The 20364-nt window shown below is 42.5% G+C and overlaps 1 protein-coding gene across 3 annotated transcripts in view; it reads right to left on the reverse strand.

Moving 5' to 3' along the window:
- LOC111162924 (nucleoporin SEH1) overlaps positions 1-20364 on the reverse strand; it is a 118965-nt gene that overhangs the window by 36409 nt on the left and 62192 nt on the right. For all 3 annotated transcript variants that reach the window (XM_089894868.1, XM_030764288.2, XM_030764287.2), the window contains 13 exons: positions 16032-16860; positions 15816-15942; positions 9837-10008; positions 7928-8804; positions 6825-6973; positions 5454-5684; positions 3970-4095; positions 3636-3779; positions 3470-3533; positions 2909-3048; positions 2717-2809; positions 2046-2164; positions 966-1142 (listed from right to left, as the gene is read on the reverse strand). In XM_089894868.1, coding sequence (XP_089750994.1) covers positions 966-1142; positions 2046-2164; positions 2717-2809; positions 2909-3048; positions 3470-3533; positions 3636-3779; positions 3970-4095; positions 5454-5684; positions 6825-6973; positions 7928-8804; positions 9837-10008; positions 15816-15942; positions 16032-16860 — 3248 coding nt within the window. The remainder of the gene's footprint in view (positions 1-965; positions 1143-2045; positions 2165-2716; positions 2810-2908; positions 3049-3469; positions 3534-3635; positions 3780-3969; positions 4096-5453; positions 5685-6824; positions 6974-7927; positions 8805-9836; positions 10009-15815; positions 15943-16031; positions 16861-20364) is intronic.

The raw sequence follows: 20364 nt of genomic DNA on the forward strand, positions 1-20364 counted from the left end.
CTCAGCTCCTAAACCTATCTTTCGTGGAAACAAGGGTCCTAAGCACATCGCTCAGATTTTTTACTTTAAGAGACTCATTTGCACAAAGTAGTCTTTTAAACAGCATACTGAACTAACCTTACTTTAAAAAAACTTACAGTGCAAGTAGAATGGATGTATGAATAGCAACTGGCTCACAGGATGAAAATCCTTCAGTCTTTGAAAATATATGAATCCTCTCTTCATTAGAGAATACAGAATACATGAATAAATCTCCATTTTACTCAAATTTTGAAGACTGGCAGTTAAATTATTTAAGCTGTGGTCTATGCCTTGTGCACCTTGTGCTAAAAGGGAAAGGTTGCTGAGTTTAACCTCAGAATAAAATCAAAGACCTTTGGTTATCAGCACACCTGAGAAAAACCTTCCATAAGTACAATGGTTGGGAAAGACGTTCTGAAAAATATTTTTTTCATAAAAACAAAGCCAATTAAAACCAAGTACAATGTTTAGAGATGGACTGACTGCATGGGCATAGGAGCTACTGAGGAGGGCACAGTTCCTCAAACTCACGGCCATGCAGGACATTTCAGGAGCCTAGCTGAGAGGGGTCTTCACTGAGAGCTGCGTAAAGAACACGTGCCCCTTCATCAACTAGACTCTAACTCCTTAAATAGATGCAACGTCTCTGATTATTTCTTCTTCCCACCAGTCCCCAGGGCTTTCCAGAGAAGGAACGAAGACACACTTAATTGCCTAAGTTTGGTCATCAGCACAGAATTCACCAAAGAGCTTAAGAAAACTGAAACCTAATTTTTTTGGCTTGTATTTTAAAAATAGGTTAAAATTTTACTAAAAAATTTGTATTCATGATAGGATGAATAATGAATATGATAGTTTTATTTCAATTCTAAAAACATTAACATGGTCATCATCAACACAGGGAAGACTAGCATTATGTGATAACAGCTACAGTGTATACTCACTGTGTCCTGCCCAGGGGGACACCTCCCCATGCCAGAAACTGCTTGTTGGATAAAATCGAAGGAATATCTGAGCAGCAAGATGCAGGCGTCAGAAGCTTGTTTCCTGAAGAAACTACTTCACCTTTTAACATCACTTCATACTGAGGGCCAAACGACTGCACAAATATTTTCAAGATCCTAACAAAGAAAACCATCTAAGTTCAATATTCAGAATTCAATTCTTTCGACTACTATTGTCCTATGCGCTTCCTTCGTCCAAGAGACTGAGCTGGTCGGCGCTGAGGCTACACTGCATTCTCACCCTCACAGCTTACATTCCAGAGGAGAAAACAGACAGAGAAGGAGATGGGTACATGCCACAGGCCCATGCCACGAGCACAGCGGGAGAGAAGTGCATGGGTCACGGGAGACAGGGAGGGATCTGGGAAGGGATGAGGAAAGCCTCCTGGGTGGGGGTGCTACCCCGGTGGGCAGGTGCGGACGAGTCCTCCCGGCACAAGTGTTCACGTCCAAGCAGCCAGCACCTCTGCACCCAGGGACAAGCAGGTGGAGGACAGTGAGGGACTCGGGGGCTCAGGAACCAGGCAGGGGGCTCGGCAATCAGGCAGGGGATGGGCCACGTGCGTCTGAGGACAGCGGGCTAAGCTACATTTTATCAAGCAAGTTCAAAAGCTGGTGACAAGGGTGCTCCAACCACTGTAAAGGGATATTCACTTATGATTTGGGTGCCAAAAAGTCACTGGCCTGGAAAAGATACAACTGTCAGTTGTATCTTTAACAACTGACAAGGTCAACTGATGATTTCCTTGGTGAGAGAGAAGAAGTTAGTGAGAAACATCAAGATTGACGTGTTATTATTTACTTTTGTCAGAATATACTTGAAAATAGTGATTTCTTACTTTCTAGTCAGCTAGCTGGTTTAAAAGGAGATTTTCAGTAAGCAGAAAGATCTGAGGCTAAAGGAAAGAGGTAAAGCGGTGCTGTATAGGCGAGGTGAAGCGTGTACTCTGTCCCTCAGGCTGTGGACCGGAGCACACCTAAATAAGCACAAATTCGCCGTGATCAACAGTCCTACGTTACCTTTCCTCACAGGCTTTGGAATCCTTTGGAGAAAATGAAACTATAACTTCGTGCTCTTCTCCAGGTTTAAGGAATAGTTTCTCTGGATCCACTGAAAAGTGACTTCCTTGATCTGGGATCTAAGTATTTACATAATTATAAGTCAACGCTGACCTGCAGACATGGCTTTCACACACTCACGTGCCTTGTCTCTCTCACTGACCACAACTGGGTATTCTACTCCCTCCCTGCCCAGCAATGCCCCACCATCTTACTTTCTTGGAAAGGATACATCTTTCTTCTCTTCCATAACAAACTATCCCCTGCCCCATCCCTAATTCCTGGCCACCAACACCCCCTCACTCAGCCACACAACTCAGAAATGATGTCTACACATGTGGCTCCCTCTCCTCCACCCAGCCACAGGATGACTCGGTCTTCAGGAACTAATCTAGAGCTTGGTTCTTGTACCTATTACATTAGACATCCCAGCTGAACTTCCTAACCATCTGTTTTATGCTCGTGTAACACCAGCTCTGAAAGCCCGGGCTCAGATTCTTCTGTCTGACCACCCCTGCCAATGCCCCCAGCCCTTGAACAAGGTCAACAGCAGAGCAACCTTCAGAACCCAAGGAGACACTCACAGTCTCAGCCCGAGGAAATAAGTTACAGCCTCAGACACAAATTCTTACCTTGATGTCCAAGTGGACATCAATATTCCCAGCATTTTTCAAAGGTAAGTACTGCCTTGTTGAGGAAGCCACACTGGTAAACAAGTGCATAGTCTAGAGGATGAGGTAAAACAGGCATGTTTTAAAAATGTCACACTTGGAATGAAATCAACCTGAACATAAAGTAACAGCAAAGTGAGGAGTTTAGGGTACCTGTAGGTCTTTCGGAGCATGTATCCTGGCTATTCCTGTTCTTGCTCGAAGATTGATACTTTTAATGACTGGTGTAGGGTTTGGACTATCAACTTCTATATCAACTCTTGCCAAGAATTCTTCTGCTGAGTCTAGAATCTCTGTAAAAGGTCATTCTTTTAGTTCAGACACCAGAGTTATTTAATTCTAAATGCCACAAATGGCCCAACACTATGCCATCAAGGGGCACAAAAAAATCTTAAAATGACTGTTTAAAGAACTCAGAGAGGAACAGAAATGAGTGGAGGAGAAAAAGGAAGAAAACATCTAACTGGTAGAGGAGATAACATCAATTAACAGAAAAGACCCCAAAATGTTTTCAGTGGTACTTGCTTGGATTATCCATAATTGGATGGGTTTGACCCAAAATAGCATGCTCTCTGCCCAGCTTTAAAACAACATAAAATATCTGACAAATTACAATAAATATTTGACAATTTACTGACAGGAGAAATAAGCCTCAACTTTGTAGTTTATTTAGCTACGGAGTAAAGAAAATCCCATAAAACGTAAACATGATACCTGAAGAAGTCATCTGTTTCTTTGGACTATGGAAAAGAACCCAAATTATCAGAAATTCTGGATCCTGTAAAATAAAAAAAATTTTTCATACACAGCGAAAGAAAAGTAGTTTGGAAACTTAACTTCCTCCTTAATTCTAAATCAGTCCTTCAATCCCCCAGCTCACCTGTCCGTCATCGCTGGCAGGCATCATATGGTTGATCACCGAGGGGGCGGCCAGCCGAGCAATCGCATGGGGATAAGGAACAGCTTTCAGAGCTGTGTGGATGGGTTCCTTGGAAAAGGTGAAGCAGCGCCAGGCTATGGCGTTCTGTCAGAAACAGGAGAAGCCGCTTCAGTAGAGCCAATGGTGTCACGTTGGTGTGATGCTAAATTTGTTCAAAGATCCTTAACAAAAATATCTACTTTCCTAAGAGAAGTTAACCAAGGATGCTACTAGCTGCATCTACAACTCTAAGTCAGTGTGCTCTGTAAAGGTTTCCTCCGAGCACAGTACTTACAGCATTAATAATGAGTCTAATTGGGATGTTGGCGTGCGTCTTGTTTACCAGCTTTAAAGGCAGAGCTTTCCAGCTTCCATAAGTCAAGTCACCAAAATCAAGAACATCTTTCTTTTCTGTTTCTACCTAAATTATGGGAAAAAAGGGATTTATAAAAACAATATATTAATAAATATCACAGCTTATGTTCACATCACTGCCCTTTCCAGCCACAAATAGTCAACATTAAAGGTAAACTTACCTAAGACTCCTGGGGCTATTTTACAATTCCTATTTTCTACACAAGTAAATTATTTTTCTGAGGTAGTCCACGTACCCAAATACACTACAGAACAAAGCAACAGCTTAGCTGCGTTACTGTGAGAAGACAAACTGACAACTTTACAAAACACACAGCCTCCCTTCCACTAGCTCTACTGTTATACTACCGACTTCTCAATTCCCTCCAAAACATATGTGGGCATTTTTGGATTTAGTCCATACTCTGACAACACTGAAAATGTTTACAATAATATCTAGGGACTTCGCTGGTGGCGCAGCGGTTAAGAATCCGCCTGCCAATGCAGGGGACACGGGTTCGAGTCCTGGTCCGGGAAGATCCCACATGCCTCGGAGCAACTAAGCCCATGTGCCACAACTACTGAGCCTGTGCTCTAGAGCCCGAGAGCCACAACTACTGAGCCTGTTGTGCCACAACTTCTGAATCCTGCATGCCTAGAGCCCGTGCTCCGCAACAAGAGAACCCATCACAATGAGAAGCCCACACACCACAACGAAGAGTAGCCCCCGCTCACCGCAACTAGAGAAAGCCTGCGCATAGCAACAAAGACCCAATGCAGCCAAAAAATAAATTAATTAAATTTTTTTAAAAAAACAAACCCCAGTTATTCCGATGTGCAGCCAGGGCTGACAGCCAGTGTCCTAAAGAGGCCTGCAATCCCACAAGCATTTTGTTGCCCCAACCTGGCTAGACCCAATTTCTTTCACTTCCAGAAAATGAGCAACTGTACAAGAGGAAATTTTTCAGTGAGCAGTCTTCACGTACAGAAAAGAGGATAATCTGAATGTGGTGTTTTCCTCCACGCACATCAAACTATACGACGGAAACCAGCTGGAAAATAGGGTTTAACGTTATATTTTGCTTACAAACATCTTAGCGAGCATATCTGTGCTTCTATAAAACAAAAGAAATAATCTTAATTTTTTTGGCCTCGCTGTGCGGCTTGCCGGATCTTAGTTCCCTGACCAGGGACTGAACCCGCACCCTCAGCAGTGTAAGCGCAGAGTCCTAACCACTGGACCGCCAGGGAATTCCAGAAATAATTTTAAATTTTGGAATAAGAAAATATTGAGAGTAATGTTTAGCTCAATTATAACTTTTGGCACATTCATCCACAAATTCATTTTACCCAAATTTTACTTCTAAGGTTGAACAGCCTCATTAAAATGCCAGGTATGACAAAGACCTGCTTACAAACAGTCACCTCGATCACGGGGGTCTCGGCAATGGCGGTGAGGACAACCCTGCTTGCCAGTGCTTCTGCCTGTGCCACTGTCTCTGCGTCAGCTGAAAACGGCCAAGAAGCAATGCTGAATATACATCGGAAAATCCCAGGATCAGACGGTATGAAGAGCACTTTTATCTCTTCTGTGGCATGAGGTCTTATGATGACTTTATTCTTGAAAACTAAACAAGGATAAGCTGAAAGATCCACCTTAAAAGAAGAGCCACATGGTCCGTTAAGAAATAACTTCACAATGAAAATCAGGAAGAAGAACCAACTAGTTTAAGATCCCTTTTCATAGTCACTCAAACTACCAAATCTAGATATGTTAGCTCTTGAAAAATACCCAGGCCTCATAACTCATTACCTGGAAAATACAGTTAGTCAAAATTATAAGGACTTTTTTTTTTTTTTTTTTGGCCATGCCACACAGCTTGCGGGATCTTAGTTCCCAACCAGGGACTGAACCTGGACCACGGCAGTGAAAGCACCAAGTCCTAACCACTGGACCACGAGGGAACTCCCATAAGGACTTTTGAAGATATGTTATTTTTACCTTCACTTTTTTTGAAAAGGGTGCTGAAAATGGCAGCACCTCCAGCCTTGGACATCACCCTGGGACCTGTCTCCCACCCTGGACATCACCTGGGACCTGGTCTCTGCAGCTGTGTAACGTAGGGGGTTAGACTGATCTCCAAGGTTCACTGTCAGGCCTGTTTGTCTGCAAGAAGCTGCTGACCTTGTTTCCCACTCTCCCTACTCACCGAGGCCCATAGGGTCTAGAGTCTAGAACCTCAGCAGCTGTAACTGATCATGCGAGAGACCCCTGCTCTAATGTTAAAACTGTGTTTCCAGGTATTTCAAAAGATCATGTAAGAACATGATCAGATAAATTAACTTACTAAATGAAGGCACAGGTTGCAAGAGTAACTTGTTTCTTTTTTTTTTTTCCTTTGGAATAAACGACAATAACTTATACTCAATCACATTTAACAAAAACAACAAATAGAGACCAGAAACTTGGAGCTCCAGTCAGTGGTTTAAGCCGACAGCACAAAAAGCACATTTACATGATTTTTTAAACAAGTAACAATGAAACATAATGGTTAATAAATAAATAGTAACACCTGATGAAATCTGAGAAACACATTCAGATTTCACTTTCACTGGAAGTACTGCAACAAAAGGGGAACCAAGAAAAAGATACGATTCCAACGATTCTGTGCAAAGTATATGGTGGTGGACATGCTCCCTGGTATAAAAGGAAGTACTAATACTAGGCAAAGGAGAGCTCCAGCATTAATTGTACTGCAATCGCTAAGTCAGAGGAGAAAGACACAGAAAGCTCACCTTTTCACCGTTGACACTAACACTGAGGACCCCGATGCTGACCTGCATCCAGCAGTCGGCGGGATTCAGGACACTAAGGTAGGTTTGTGACGCGATGCCAATACAGCAAGCATGAGGAAACTTCAATTCCTCAGGCACTCTTACTTTCCCTGGGTAGAGTTAAAGCAGAGTCAAAATGCATACCCAACACCCCATCAAAAACACAACTGGTTAAATGGAAATTTTTACAGAAGACTACCTGTTGACACCGAGAGCTATGGTTTTATAAAGTGCCCCAGATCTAAATAGGAGTCCCCAACACTGCATATGGCTCAGCAGAGACTGGTCACTAATTTTCTCCTGAGGCAACCAGCCCATGAGGAAAAACAATCAAAATTGATCAAACTAAAAAATTTACAGCTAATCAACTCTTAGATGTTATTGCTATCAGTAATCTCTTCCCTTTTTCTCCTATAAATATAAGCCACTGCCTAATCTAATGAGAAATGATGGAGGCTCTAACTGATTTTTAACATGATGACCAAGCTTTTCACCATTCTTATGGGGTCACTGTGGAATTTCCTTCAGAAGAAAAAGAAGGCAAAACTGATCGTGCTGCAGTGGCCATGAGCACCGTGTCAGGAAAGCACAGCACCAAGCTCTGCTCCCAAGAGTGACCATCAGCACGAGCACAGGCAGCTCAGCCACTACGGGCGGGAGCGGAAGGGTGCTGCCTCTCACTCCCACACGAGTCACCCCTGAAGACTTAAAAACTGGCAGGAGACTCCCTCCTTCAGGGGGGTGATTCTATACTAGACGTTTCCTAGTTGAACCAACAACAGAATTCCAAGTTTGGAGCACAAGAGAGAAACAGAAAGACAAAGGCAGTGGGAGTTTTACCTGCGTTAAGTTTTTATGTTTTTCTAAGGCCACTCAGGGACCCTTGCACAGAAATACGTTATGGTCTGTGTTCCAAATTCAGGATAAAGAGAAAAGTTTACAAGAAATTCAGGCTAATCAGTATCTCCTTGAAACAAACTAGTTTTATGGTCCCAATTGAGAAAATTCAGTTTTTAAATAGCAGCAACCAACAACAAGCAGTAGCAGAGAAAAAAGCATCTTACCAAATCCTGACATCACTCCTGAATCCCACGGATCAATTCCACAGTTTGGACCAAGAGACTGCACAGTAAAAGGTTTGGCTGTACTTAGAAGACGCTGATTGAAGGCGTTAGAATACGAGTTACAAAGGGAAGAGGCAGCCAACAACTCCGAGCTGATGTTCTGTCCAAGACAAAAGCCCATGGCCACAGAGTTCTGGACGTGCTCTCCTGTGACGACAGCAGGATGACAGTTTCCCGGGAGCCCACAGGCTGTGGTGCCGCCGGCCTGGCACCGAGGCAGTGCTCCTGAGCTCAGCTGGGCACAGGGAGCCATGGGGAGGGGACGGCGTGCGGAGAGCATGGGGCCCAAGGTGGGCACGTGCTGCCTTGAGGGAGCAGGGCCGCAGCCCTCGGTGCTGGGGAAGGAGGTCTGGGGAGGGCCCTGGCCAACGAACGCACTGTCAGCAGCAGACGTGTCTATAGGAGTCACACGTCCACTGTCGGGCACAGGCCCCTGGCGGGACACGGGGAGGCGCAGCGTGGCTGGCAGGGCCCACTGGCCGAGGCCCAACTCCCTTGGCAGAGCCAGGCTGACCTGGTCCAGTTCACTGGGATTTGAGGTCACACCTGCCACAGTGGTTTCTGACAGATCTTCACTTTTGGAAGAAAGCTCTCTTTTCGATCTAAAGTTCGGTTTTACATCTTCAAGTTCGCTACTCAGAGAAGCAGTTTCAGTTTCTTTTTCAGTGTCCAAGTTCTTCTGGATAATATATGGTAACGCTCCTTTTCCTCTACTTTGAAATGGACTTTTTTCTCTCAACTTATCCGGAGCCTGCTCCTGAGATGGAACTGGACTGGCCTGAATAATTGTGGTGCTCAACGTACTGGTGACATCACTCTGTGTGACCAAAAATGTTTAGAAATTATCCACAGATAAAGTGAGTATTACAAATGCAAACCATGCTGATATACTCTCAAAGAATAGAGATCTACATGATGTTACCTCTCTGAAAAAAGGATGGCTTATACAAAGTACTTCAGTGGCTGTGAAATGCAGGATTAAAAGTTAGAAAATCTGCATTCATTGTTCTTCCTAATTTACGGGACAAGAAACAAGCGGTTTTGTTTAGTAACTTAGTGGATAGGTTTAGGCACAGCTTAGCGGAGGAGGCCTGCACTGCACACCGCAAGTCATACGCAGCTCATTACAAACTGAACACTGTCACGTTCACAAAACACACCTAGGTAGTAAAATTCTAGCTTCTCCCACACAAATCTCTCAGACCTCTCTGCTTCCCTCCCACCCCCATGGCCATGACCCTGGCCTGAGCCTGTGCTGCCCCTCGCCTGACAACTCCAGCCGCCTGGTGTCAAATCCTCCTGGTTCTAACCTCACCCCTCAGTGCCTCCTCCACTGCAAGGAGCTTTCAAAACAACACAGAGCAGGTCTGTGTCCTACTTAAGAGCCTTCAAACTCCCAAATGTTACATCCACGATGTCGTGGTCTGGCCTCCCCTCCTCTTCTCCATGTACACGATTCACTGAAGCCATTCCAAACTTCTTGGGGGCTCTCAAATGCAGCGTGTTTTGCAATTCCCTGCCTCCCCCATGCCTGATTCCAGACAGTCCTCCCACCAAGCTTCACTGGACTCGCCACCTGGTCAGATTATCAGTCGCCTCCTGAATCTATCAGTGCATTTCTCTACACGGCATGTCTTGCACAGCCTCCACCAGACTGAGAGCTTTTTGATGGCAGATGCTAAAATATTTGTACTTGTAGTGCCTACCCAGCACGAGCAAAACACACATACACACTTATTTTAAAGTTAAAAGAGCAACAGAAATTAGGCCTGAACTCGAGCCTGAGTCCTACATCAGTAAGACTTCAGCTCCAGAAGCCCGAGTAAAGAAATAACAAAAGTGCTCCCACCTGGTGGTCCTTAAGGCCACGATCTGAGGCCGTGGCGGGACAGGTGCTCTCTCGTTCAGACATGTAAGTCAGCCTGCTGATGCTGGCCTGTGGACACGTCAGCTGGGATGACTCCCTCTCACAGGGGTGCTTTTGCAGGTGAGCTGCTGAACTGAAAGACTCCAGGGCACACCTGGAAGAGAGAACACCTGTGCATGGACTTGTTCATCCCTTCACTTAACATCGTCTACACTGGCAGAAAGCCCTTCCTGCTTGCCTACAACCCTGTCAACCTGCACTACCGTCTGTCCCAGCTGCCATATACAACTCAACCCTAGACTCAATTCTTTTCACCCTTAATTATCTAAAACTGTAAATCATAGTCCTACTGAATGAAGTATCTGGTAAGCTACTGAAAAAGAAAAATGTTGTGGCAGTTTCATTAATAAATTTCATATACAGTCACATAACAATGTTAGCTGTTCATTCAACAAAAGTTTACTGAATACCTGATATAGAGCAAGGAGCAGAGCACTCGCCAATTCCTGCCCTCAAAGAGCAAAGATGGGGCTTCCCTGGTGGCGCAGTGGCTGAGAGTCCGCCTGCCGATGCAGGGGACACGGGTTCGTGCCCCGGTCCGGGAAGATCCCACATGCCACGGAGCGGCTCAGCCATGGCCGCTGAGCCTGTGCATCTGGAGCCTGTGCTCCGCAACAGGAGAGGCCACAACAGTGAGAGGCCCACGTACCACAAAAATAAAGATCTTTGATACAGATTGTTAAAAAAAAAAAAAGAGCAAAGATGGAAACAATCAAAGAGATGGGAAGAGCCACACCACGGGCAGGAATAGGAGCAGTGCAACTCTCGGCTGAGCTATCAAGCATGCATAGCAAAAGCCCCTTGACTCAGGTATTATACATCTAGAGATTAATCCTAAGAAAAAAATTAGTGCTAATTATAAAGATTCGCTAAAAGGAAACATCATATATCCCTATCAATAAAACGTAGGCAATCTTAAACGTCATGTAGGAGAAAGGAGGCTATTGAAATTATGGCACAGACACACAATAAAACACTATGCAGCTGTTTTAAATCATGCTGTTGACTACTAACCATTGACTCAGAAAGATGTTCAGAATATATTAAGTAAAAAAAAAGTTATAAAGCAATAAATAATAAGCTCCTGCATCTATTTAATACATGTGCCATATTCTGTCAGTTAGTCCCCAGCACAGGGCCAGGCCAGCCCAACAGAGGAGAGGGCCAAGCTGCCCCTCAAGGCAGAGTGCAAAATCACACTGTGTGGGAAACACCGTCACAGCCGCCTCTGGAAACAGCTGCTGCGCCCCCTGAATACTCTGCCATTTAGTTTCAAGTCAGCCCTTAATCTGACTGAATTTTACCCATCATTTTTGTGCACAAAGTTCAGAATACTCAGGTGGCCAACGGACACAGAGAGAAAATCCTATTTTGAATTCTGGATTTTTAAAAGGACCAAATCAAGACAGCCCTGACACAATACTAGTTAGTGAATCTCTAACCAATGGAGACAAAATATTAACCAAATTGCTTCAGGCCCTCTTTAGTCAATGAATAACATGCACCTGCGTGGGTTCTGTATGCACATGCGCACACACACATGCACACACATACTCACACAGACACCATGGGGCAGCAGGAAAAGAGTTCTGGGTACTGGGGTACGTGCTGAGTCTAGCTCCTTTGGTCGAAATGAACAAATGCATTTAGGTTGTATTACTTCAAGCAATGAGAAGTGAACTGTAAGAACACACAAACAAAAGAAGAGAAATTTCAGTCCGGATGTCAGACTCCAAAGGAAGCCAAAAACTGCCAAGGTGCCAGCCACACAGAACCTCAAGGCAATTCTGGAATTAGAAGCTCTAAATCAGCACTACGGACCTGCTGGAAGCTGGCTGGATGCTGGAAGACCAGCCAGCAGGAAAACTGGTGAGCAGCAAACTCAGTAGATAAAGGGCTCTTACCAGAAAGATGTGGCCACTCAACAGATCAACATTCTGACCAACATTTCACTGTGAATATAAAGAAACTTAATGAGTATGGGACTTCCCTGGTGGCACAGTCGTTAAGTACTCCACACTCCCAATGCAGGGGGCCCAGGTTCGATCCCTGGTCAGGGAACTACATCCCACATGCTGCAACTAAGAGCTCGCATGTCACAACTAAGGAGCCCACCTGCCGCAACTAAGACCCGGCAGAATCAAATAAATATTTTAAAAAATTAAATAAAAAACTTAATGAACTGGAAAAACCTGAAAAAAAAAAACCATGAAACTCATTTTACCATAATACAAAAGTACAAGAAGAATTTCAATAAAAAGAAATGAATACAAAATGAATGTCCACATTGGAAGCCATGAAAGCATAGCTGATGCTACAGAAAATCAGTGACATCAAGGTTAAACACTTGAATAGCTCGGCTACCCCGCAACACAGGGAGAACACATAAAGAAACGAAGATGAGGGACTTCCCTGGTGGTCCAGTGGTAAAGAATCCGCCTTCCAATGCAGGGGATGTGGGTTCGATCCCTGGTCGGGGAACCAAGATTTCACATGCCTCAGGGCAACTAAGCCTGTGCGCCACAACTATTGAGCCTGTGTGCCTCAACCAGACAGCCCATGTGCCTCAAACTACAGAGCCCATGCGAGCCCGCGCGAGACAACTAGAGTGAGAAAACCTGCCCGCCCCAACTAGAGAGAAGCCCGTACACCGCAACAAAGAGCCTGCACGGTACAACAAAAGATCCTGCGTGCCGCAACGAAGACCCAACTCAGCCAGAAAATAAAATAATAAAAAAATTTAAACAAACAGACAAAAAAAAAAAAAGCACAAAGATGAGGAAAAAGAAAACAGGCATGGATGCCCAGAGAGGCAGTACCAGCTGCTGGGTGCAGGAGGAGGAGGGAGTCACAGGCAACAGGAAACAAAGTCTCCTCAGTGGAAGAGAGAACTGTGCACAGGAAAATCAGCCACAAGACACCAGCATGTTCATTTAAGCTGATGAGAAAAAAAGGAGATGAGCAGGAAGATAAAATGGAGCTGGATGCTTGGCCTCGGCAGGAACGCCTATCGTGCAGCAGGAGAAGGGACAGGAGGACGAACCTCAGAATCTGCTGGTGTCCAGCTTCTTTCCCCCTAAGGCTGCAGTCTGGCTGTGGCTGAGAGGTGGGGGTGTGGGTGCAGGTGGCTGACCCATAGGGAGAAGGAAGCCCACCAACAGTCACTTTAGAAAGGTCAACGTGACACTCTCATTCAAAATATCTGACCAAGTTCATGAGAAAGTTCAGTATCCCCCTAAGATATGTTTCTTACACTTAATGAATAAGTGTATTTTCTTAGGGGCAAAAGAAAAAACAGGTGGGTCCAAAACTGAGACCATCCAGCCCAGCATTCTGTCTCTGATCATGCAGTAAAGGGCAGGTGAAGGAAAAAAAATCATAACAATATGTCTTTATAGAGCACTTACAGTTGTTATTAAATGCCTACATAAACAATTTTTTAAAATGTCAAGATCATAGAAAACAAGATGAAACTGGAAAGTACACGGGGGTTAAGAAACGAAAAAGAAAATACTACAAGGAATCTAGAAATCAGAAATGTGAAATGCAAACGAAATGAAAAAGTAAGAAAGAGGCAGGTCACTGTGGTGATGGCAAAGTTCTATGTCTCTGATTATGGAGGTGATTATACACATTCACACCTGTGATAAAATGACACAATTCTACCCACTTGCCCTGCCCAGGACAAGTGATTGCACAAGTGGTGATTCTGTGCAGCATCTGGGGGAGCTGGGGAGGGACATGGGGTCTCTCTATACTATCTTTGCAACTTCCCGTGGATCTACAATTATTCTAAAATAAGTTCTTAAAGAAAGGATTACAAACAAAATAAATGCAGATCCCACATATGCAAGACTAGAGTTCCTGGGGTCAGGACCAATATCTTAATAAGTAATTAAAAAAAAAAACCTTTCCTAAATAGAAGAATGCTTGACTCCACATACTGAAAGGGTGCTGTGTGACAGGGCAAGGTGGCCATGAGGTCAACATAGAGACATAGCCTAACAAGGTTACTAGACTTGAAAGATCTTATTAGACTTGAAAGCATCTTTGGCATAAAGCTTACAAAAAGATCAAGTCAATTCTGAGGCAAAAACTGTTGCCATACAGAAAGTTTATTTTATTAAATCTGTGGATTTTTTCTTTTATGGCTTAATAAAAGATCTTTTATATGTTCCTCTATGGAAAGATTTTAATAAGCAGAAAATTTTACCTAAGCAGTGAAATTATCATAAATGTTCAATATTTTGAAACAAATTGAAATTATATTTGATATCCAAGTTACCTATTATGTGTTTCCCAAGCTGCTCCTGGATTTTGCATATTCATCAGAAATGGTGTGGGTAAGCTAGAGCTAAGTATCCGGGAGCGCAAAAAATACAAGAAAGGAAAAAACCTTCTAAAGACTAGGAACTGTATAACTCATGTCACAAACAAAGGGCTACCCACTCTCCCTAATACGTCAAGGGCTCTGAGAAATGGAGACAAAAAAGACTAACAGTCCATGAGAAAAATGGGCAACAAACATGAATAGATATATGATACAAAAGGAAATATAAAGGAAAGATGCTCATCATCACTCATGATTTAAAGTTATACTGAAATAGTTTTTTTTCACCTATCAGACTGTCAACAAAAAGTTTGATAAACATTCTGTTGGTGAGGTTGTGGGAAACAAGCTCTTTCCTAAACTGTTGGTGGAAAATTAAACTAACACAACCTCTACAGAGGGGTTGTACTAATTTAAATAGGAACGTGAATGTATATACTCTTCGACCCAACAATCTCATTTCCAAGAATTTATCCTGTAATACATCTGCATGCGTGCAAAATAATACAGATAAGGCTGGGATAAGTAACCTTGTGTAGCAAAACATAAGAAGTGTGTAAAGGACCCTCTATCGACTATAAAGAGGGATGAAAATAAGAATATACACTCATATCTGTGTATGTGCACAAACAAAGACCAGAAGGAAACCTAAGAAACCAGCAATAGCAGCTCCTGGTGAGAGGACTGGAGAACGAGGCAGACAATGAGCTTAATGGAGGGAAACACACACACGTGCACATTTATACACAAATACACAGACACATCTGATGAAGCATTACATTCACACTGTTCAAAGTTCTATGGACACACACACATACCTGTATATGTGTAAACTTTTGAACAATGTTGACTTAAGGCATTTTTGAAAAATTAAAAAGGTCTTATAACTTGAAGCTTAAGTTACCCTACAGGTTGTGCTAAAACATGTAACATATTAGGATTCTTATCCTAACCTTTGAAAAAGCACTTATCAATCTCATTAGTATTAAGAACACAAATAATACTGTAAGATAAAAAAAATCCAAAATTAAAAGTTATTTAAAACGCTGATAAGAAAACAGTAGAATGCACACCTTCAACAAACACAGATGGTAAGAGTGCAAGTCTTTAAGACTCTTTTAGAAAATAGTTTGCTAATCCAGAGAGCCTGAAAATATTCTTATCCCTGACTTGGTAATTTCACTTCTGAGGAAATCAGTTAAAACACAGGAAAAATTTTATAAACAAAGTTGTTCATCTCAGTATCATTAAAATGGCAAACAAACAAACAAAAAAGATAAAATATAGTATCACCAGTATCGACCAGAAGCACCAAATAAACTGTGACAGATTCATTATGCAGTCTATAACATTAATTTTCTTTTAAATGTAGGAATTATTTTAATAAGTGAAAAAAGCAGGGTATGAAACTTTGCAAAGAAAAATATCTTGAAAGAAGTTCACAAAATATTTATAACGGTTACTTCTGAGAGATGAAGCTATAGATGACTAATTTTCTTTACACTTTGTTCCAATTTTCCTACACTGAGCATGTATTTTATTACTTAAAAAAAAAAAGGTTAAGCACCTACCCTGATAAACTATTTCCAGAAACCTCACTAGGAGAAGAATGACTCAGTGGAGAAGTGGAAGGTCGGAAGCTATCCTGGTCATCCTCCGAGCCATGTCCACCACACTCAGGAGAGGGATTTTTCAAATCTACCAGAAAGGTGTATTTTCCAATGAGAACAGAAAAAAAAAACACTCTGTGTAATTTTTTGAATGTGACCAATTACTTTGACACTTACCGACACTTTTAGGTGAGATTATGGAATGGTTTTCAAAAGTCACATGCTTTTCACTGTTACTTGTCTCACTAACATACTCATTTTGCCTCTGATATTTTCTACTATTCTGTGTGTCTTCATGCTCTTCTGACAGCCAGAGGGATGCTACCCTGGGGTTCCTGACTAATGAGCTATCAAGGGCTGGAATGGATACGGAGGCAGCTTTTTCACCATCACCAGAATCTGGTGATTTATGGTCAATGGAATGTGTCTTCACATCAACCCCTGCACCCTCTCTCTCTCCCATATTTGTAAGAACTGAATTTGAAGAGTTTATCGTTCTCAGTGATGCCTGGTCCACGCTCTCTCCACTTTCACCATAAAAACCAGCTGCTGTGTCTTCTTCTGGCTCCCTTACATTTATGCTAGTAGCACCCAGGTCCACTGCATGGATGTCATGTGTAGTCCGTTCTTTGGACAAAGATAAATCCCAAGCATCAGACACACCAGCTCTTGAAAAGTTGTCCATTCCACTTTCATATCTACTAATTTCTGTTTTTTTAAGGTATTTCTCCATATCAAATGCGTTGGATCCATTATTTTTTTCCAGCTCATTAGGTAAGAAATGAGACACAGCCGAACAGTGCTTTTGTTTACCATCGTCCTGAGAAGTCTTCTCTCGGGTTTTATTTGAAAGTGCCTTGATCATGGCGGCGAGCTGGGAGGGGTCAGCGTTCACTGATGCATCTGCGATGGCAGAAGCAATGGTGCTTATCCTCAGCACAGAATCACCACCGCTAGGCAGTTCGCCTGTGCGTCTCTGGGGTTTGCTGTTGATGAGGAAAGTGTCCTAGAAATGAGAAAGTTCACATCAGTTCCATGGACAAGCACATATTAGTTTAAGCTTTATTTGTAAGTGCTACATAAGATCTGACAGCAGCAAGAAATTAATGGTATACCAGTTAAACCTCCTAATGAAAAAAGACAGCTGCTATCAACTTGGTTTGTAGAGTACTCGGTCACTTACAAAGTTGGTTCATCAGTTGTTCAAAAAAAACCCTTCAGGAGTTAAAGAAATGCTAAAACTGAATCAGAAAATAATTTAAAACCAAAAAATTGAAATACTGAAATTGAGAAGCCATTGAGCCACAGTGACTGCAATTATGATTCTTGGTAATTTCATTCAATTGTTAGATTTATAAGCAAGACATAAATAGAAACCAGGGGTAAAATAATGAAATGGAACCAACAGCAAAGCAATATTAAAAAAATGCAAATTAAGACTTCTGCCTCTAGTAATAGCAGACTAAGTGATGCAAACCAACTCTTGCTGACAGCAATTAGACAGCATATCCGAAAACATCTCTTAGAAGGCGCTGGAGAGCCAAAAAAGGAATAAAAAACTATGGGGCCAAAATCCAAGAGAAGAGAGCATCCCATAGAGGTGAGCCCAGTCCCAGGGATGCTCCGCCCCAGGGTAGCTGCTTTAGGAAGAGGCTACTGCTAAGACATCAGGAAGCTTAAGAAGCTAAGAAAATCTTTTTTGAAATGATAATTTAAAAAAAAAAATAAATAAATAAAAGAAATGATAATTTTTAAAAAAGAAGCTAAGAAAAGCTGCTCTATGGGAGTAAGGGTACAAAAATCAGGTTCAGAGTTTGCCAGTGATGAGGGGAAGGCGGTGACCACGGTAAACATCCATGCTTTAGGACGAGACCACAGAGGGCTACTCCCTAGGAGTAAAGGTGGCCCTCAGGAGGACTGGAGGCCAAGCTCCAATCAGCTCAATCCCAATAACTGAATTAAAGCAACCTGAGACTGCTACTGTTCCTCGCTCAGAAGCAGCCAAAAATCCTGTCTGGAAGATCTCCCATGGCCTCAAATATTTCAGCAACTTTTCCTGTAAAAGTCCACTCCTCTATCAATGAATGACACACAATGTTCCAAGGTAATGTGGCCCACATCACAGAAAAACACAACTGTGGGGCTTGCAGACAATGGATTATCAGAGTCTAAAACACATCTAAATCTAAAATCTAAAACATACTTAAGGAATTAAAAACAACATTAAGAACTCAACAGAAGACTAGAAATTATCAAGAAAGAACTAAATGTAAATTCTATAATTAAAAAATACAATGAAAAATTAAGAATCCAATGGACAGGGGGTTCCCTGGTGGCGCAGTGGTTAAGAATCCATCTGCCAATGCAGGGGACACGGGTTAGAGCCCTGGCCTGGGAAGATCCCACATGCTGCGGAGCAACTAAGCCCATGCGCCACAAGTACTGAGCCTGCACTCTAGAGCCCACGCTCTAGAGCCCCCGAGCCACAACTACTGAGCCCACGTGTCACAACTACTGAAGCCCGCGTGCTTAGAGCCCATGCTCTGCAACAAGAGAAGCCACCACAAGGAGAAGCCCGCACACCACAACGAAGATTAGTCCCTGCTCAACGCAACCAGAGAAAGCCAGCGTGCAGCAACGAAGAACCAACACAGCCAAAAATAATTAATTAATTAAACAAAAATTAGTATGTCTTACAAAAACCTTCCAGAAAATAAGAAAAATGAGACCAGCAAAACCTTGGTACCAAACCCAAACAAGGGCATGGTAAGAAAGAGCATCAACCCACTTGTGAACACATATGCAAAATTCTAAATAAATTATTATCAAACTGAATCCAACCATCTATAAAAATGATAATGCATCATGACCCAAGTGGAGAAGAGCAGCTTTAATATTCAAAACCATGTCATGTAACTCACCACATCACCAAAAGAAAAGAAAACTCATGTTCACCTAGACAGATGCAAAACAGCACTGGACAAAATTCAACCTCCTTACCAATTAAAATAAAACTAGCAAACAAATATTAGAAGGGAATTTTAAAAACCTGATGATAAATAAAAATCTAGAGCATCCATCAAATTTAAAGACAAAATACTATTGAAAAGTTTTCCCTCTGAGTCAGGGAAACCCAACATCACCACTTCTATTCACTGTTCTAAGATGCAGTCAAGTAAGGCCAGACAAAGAAATGAAGGTATAAAAATTAGAAACAAACAAAACTGTTGGTATTCTCAGATAATGTAAGTGCATATACAGAAAAATCCAAAGAATCCATAAATAAAAATGAATTTAGCACGCTTGCTGGATATAAGGTAAGTATATTAAAAAACATGTATTTGTTTAGCCACAACAAAGGGAAAATTAAGTTCAGAAAGATAATATTAAAATACCACTTCAAACAATTCAGAAAGAAATCTAACAAATGATGTGTTAAAATCTCTGCACAAAAAAGCCCCATAAAATACTGAGAGGAGGGCTTCCCTGGTGGCGCAGTGGCTGAGAGTCCGCCTGCCGATGCAGGGGACATGGGTTCGTGCCCCGGTCCGGGAAGATCTCACATGCCGTGGAGCGGCTAGGCCAGTGAGCCATGGCTGCTGAGCCTGCGTGTCCGGAGCCTGTGCTCCGCAACAGTTTCACCGTTCTACAGATTAAACACAATCCCAACTTAAAGCTCAGCAGGGTTGCTAGTTGGTTGTGAAAGGTGACAATCTGACTTCAAAATATATATGGGAATGTAAAGAACAAGAACAGCCAAGATACTTTTAAAGAAAAATAAGAGGGGAAAACTTATTCTGCTAGATATCAAGACCTACTATAAAACTACACTATTTTAACAGTGTCATACTGACATAAGACAGATCCCAAATATCCATCAACAGTAGGGTGAATATATCAATGACAGAATATTCGTAATAGAATACAATACAGCAATGAAAATTAACTATTATACTTATCACAGTTGCATCTTGCAAACCTAAGTGGAAAAAAACGAAGAAAAATATATGCTACTGGGACTTCCTTAGTGGCACAGTGATTAAGAATCTGCCTGCCAATGCAGGGGACACAGGCTCGATCCCTGGTCTGGGAAGATCCCACATGCCACGGAGCAACTAAGCCTGTGCGCCACAACTACTGAGCCTGTGCTCTAGAGCCCACGAGCCACAAGTACTGAAGCCCACGTGCCTAGAACCTGTGCTCCACAACAAGAGAAGCCACCACAATGCAATGAGGAGCCCACGCACTGCAACAAAGAGTAGCCCCCGCTCGCTGCAACTACAGAAAAGCCCGCACGCAGCAACAAAGACCCAACGCAGCCAAAAATAAACAAATAAATAAATTTATATTAAAAAATATATATATATATGCTACTACATGATTTCTTGTATATAAAGTTCACAAACGGGTGAAACTGATACAGTGTCATAGGTCAGACAGAAGGAAGTAGTGTTCAGGAGGAACAAAAAAATGGCTCCTGGGCTGTGGGCAACGCTCTCTTTCCTGACCT

This window comes from Delphinapterus leucas, chromosome 14 (genome assembly GCF_059928025.1).
Source record: "Delphinapterus leucas isolate spDelLeu-1000000601 "Yukka" chromosome 14, BTC_Dleu_Yukka2, whole genome shotgun sequence".
Taxonomy (NCBI): domain Eukaryota; kingdom Metazoa; phylum Chordata; class Mammalia; order Artiodactyla; family Monodontidae; genus Delphinapterus; species Delphinapterus leucas.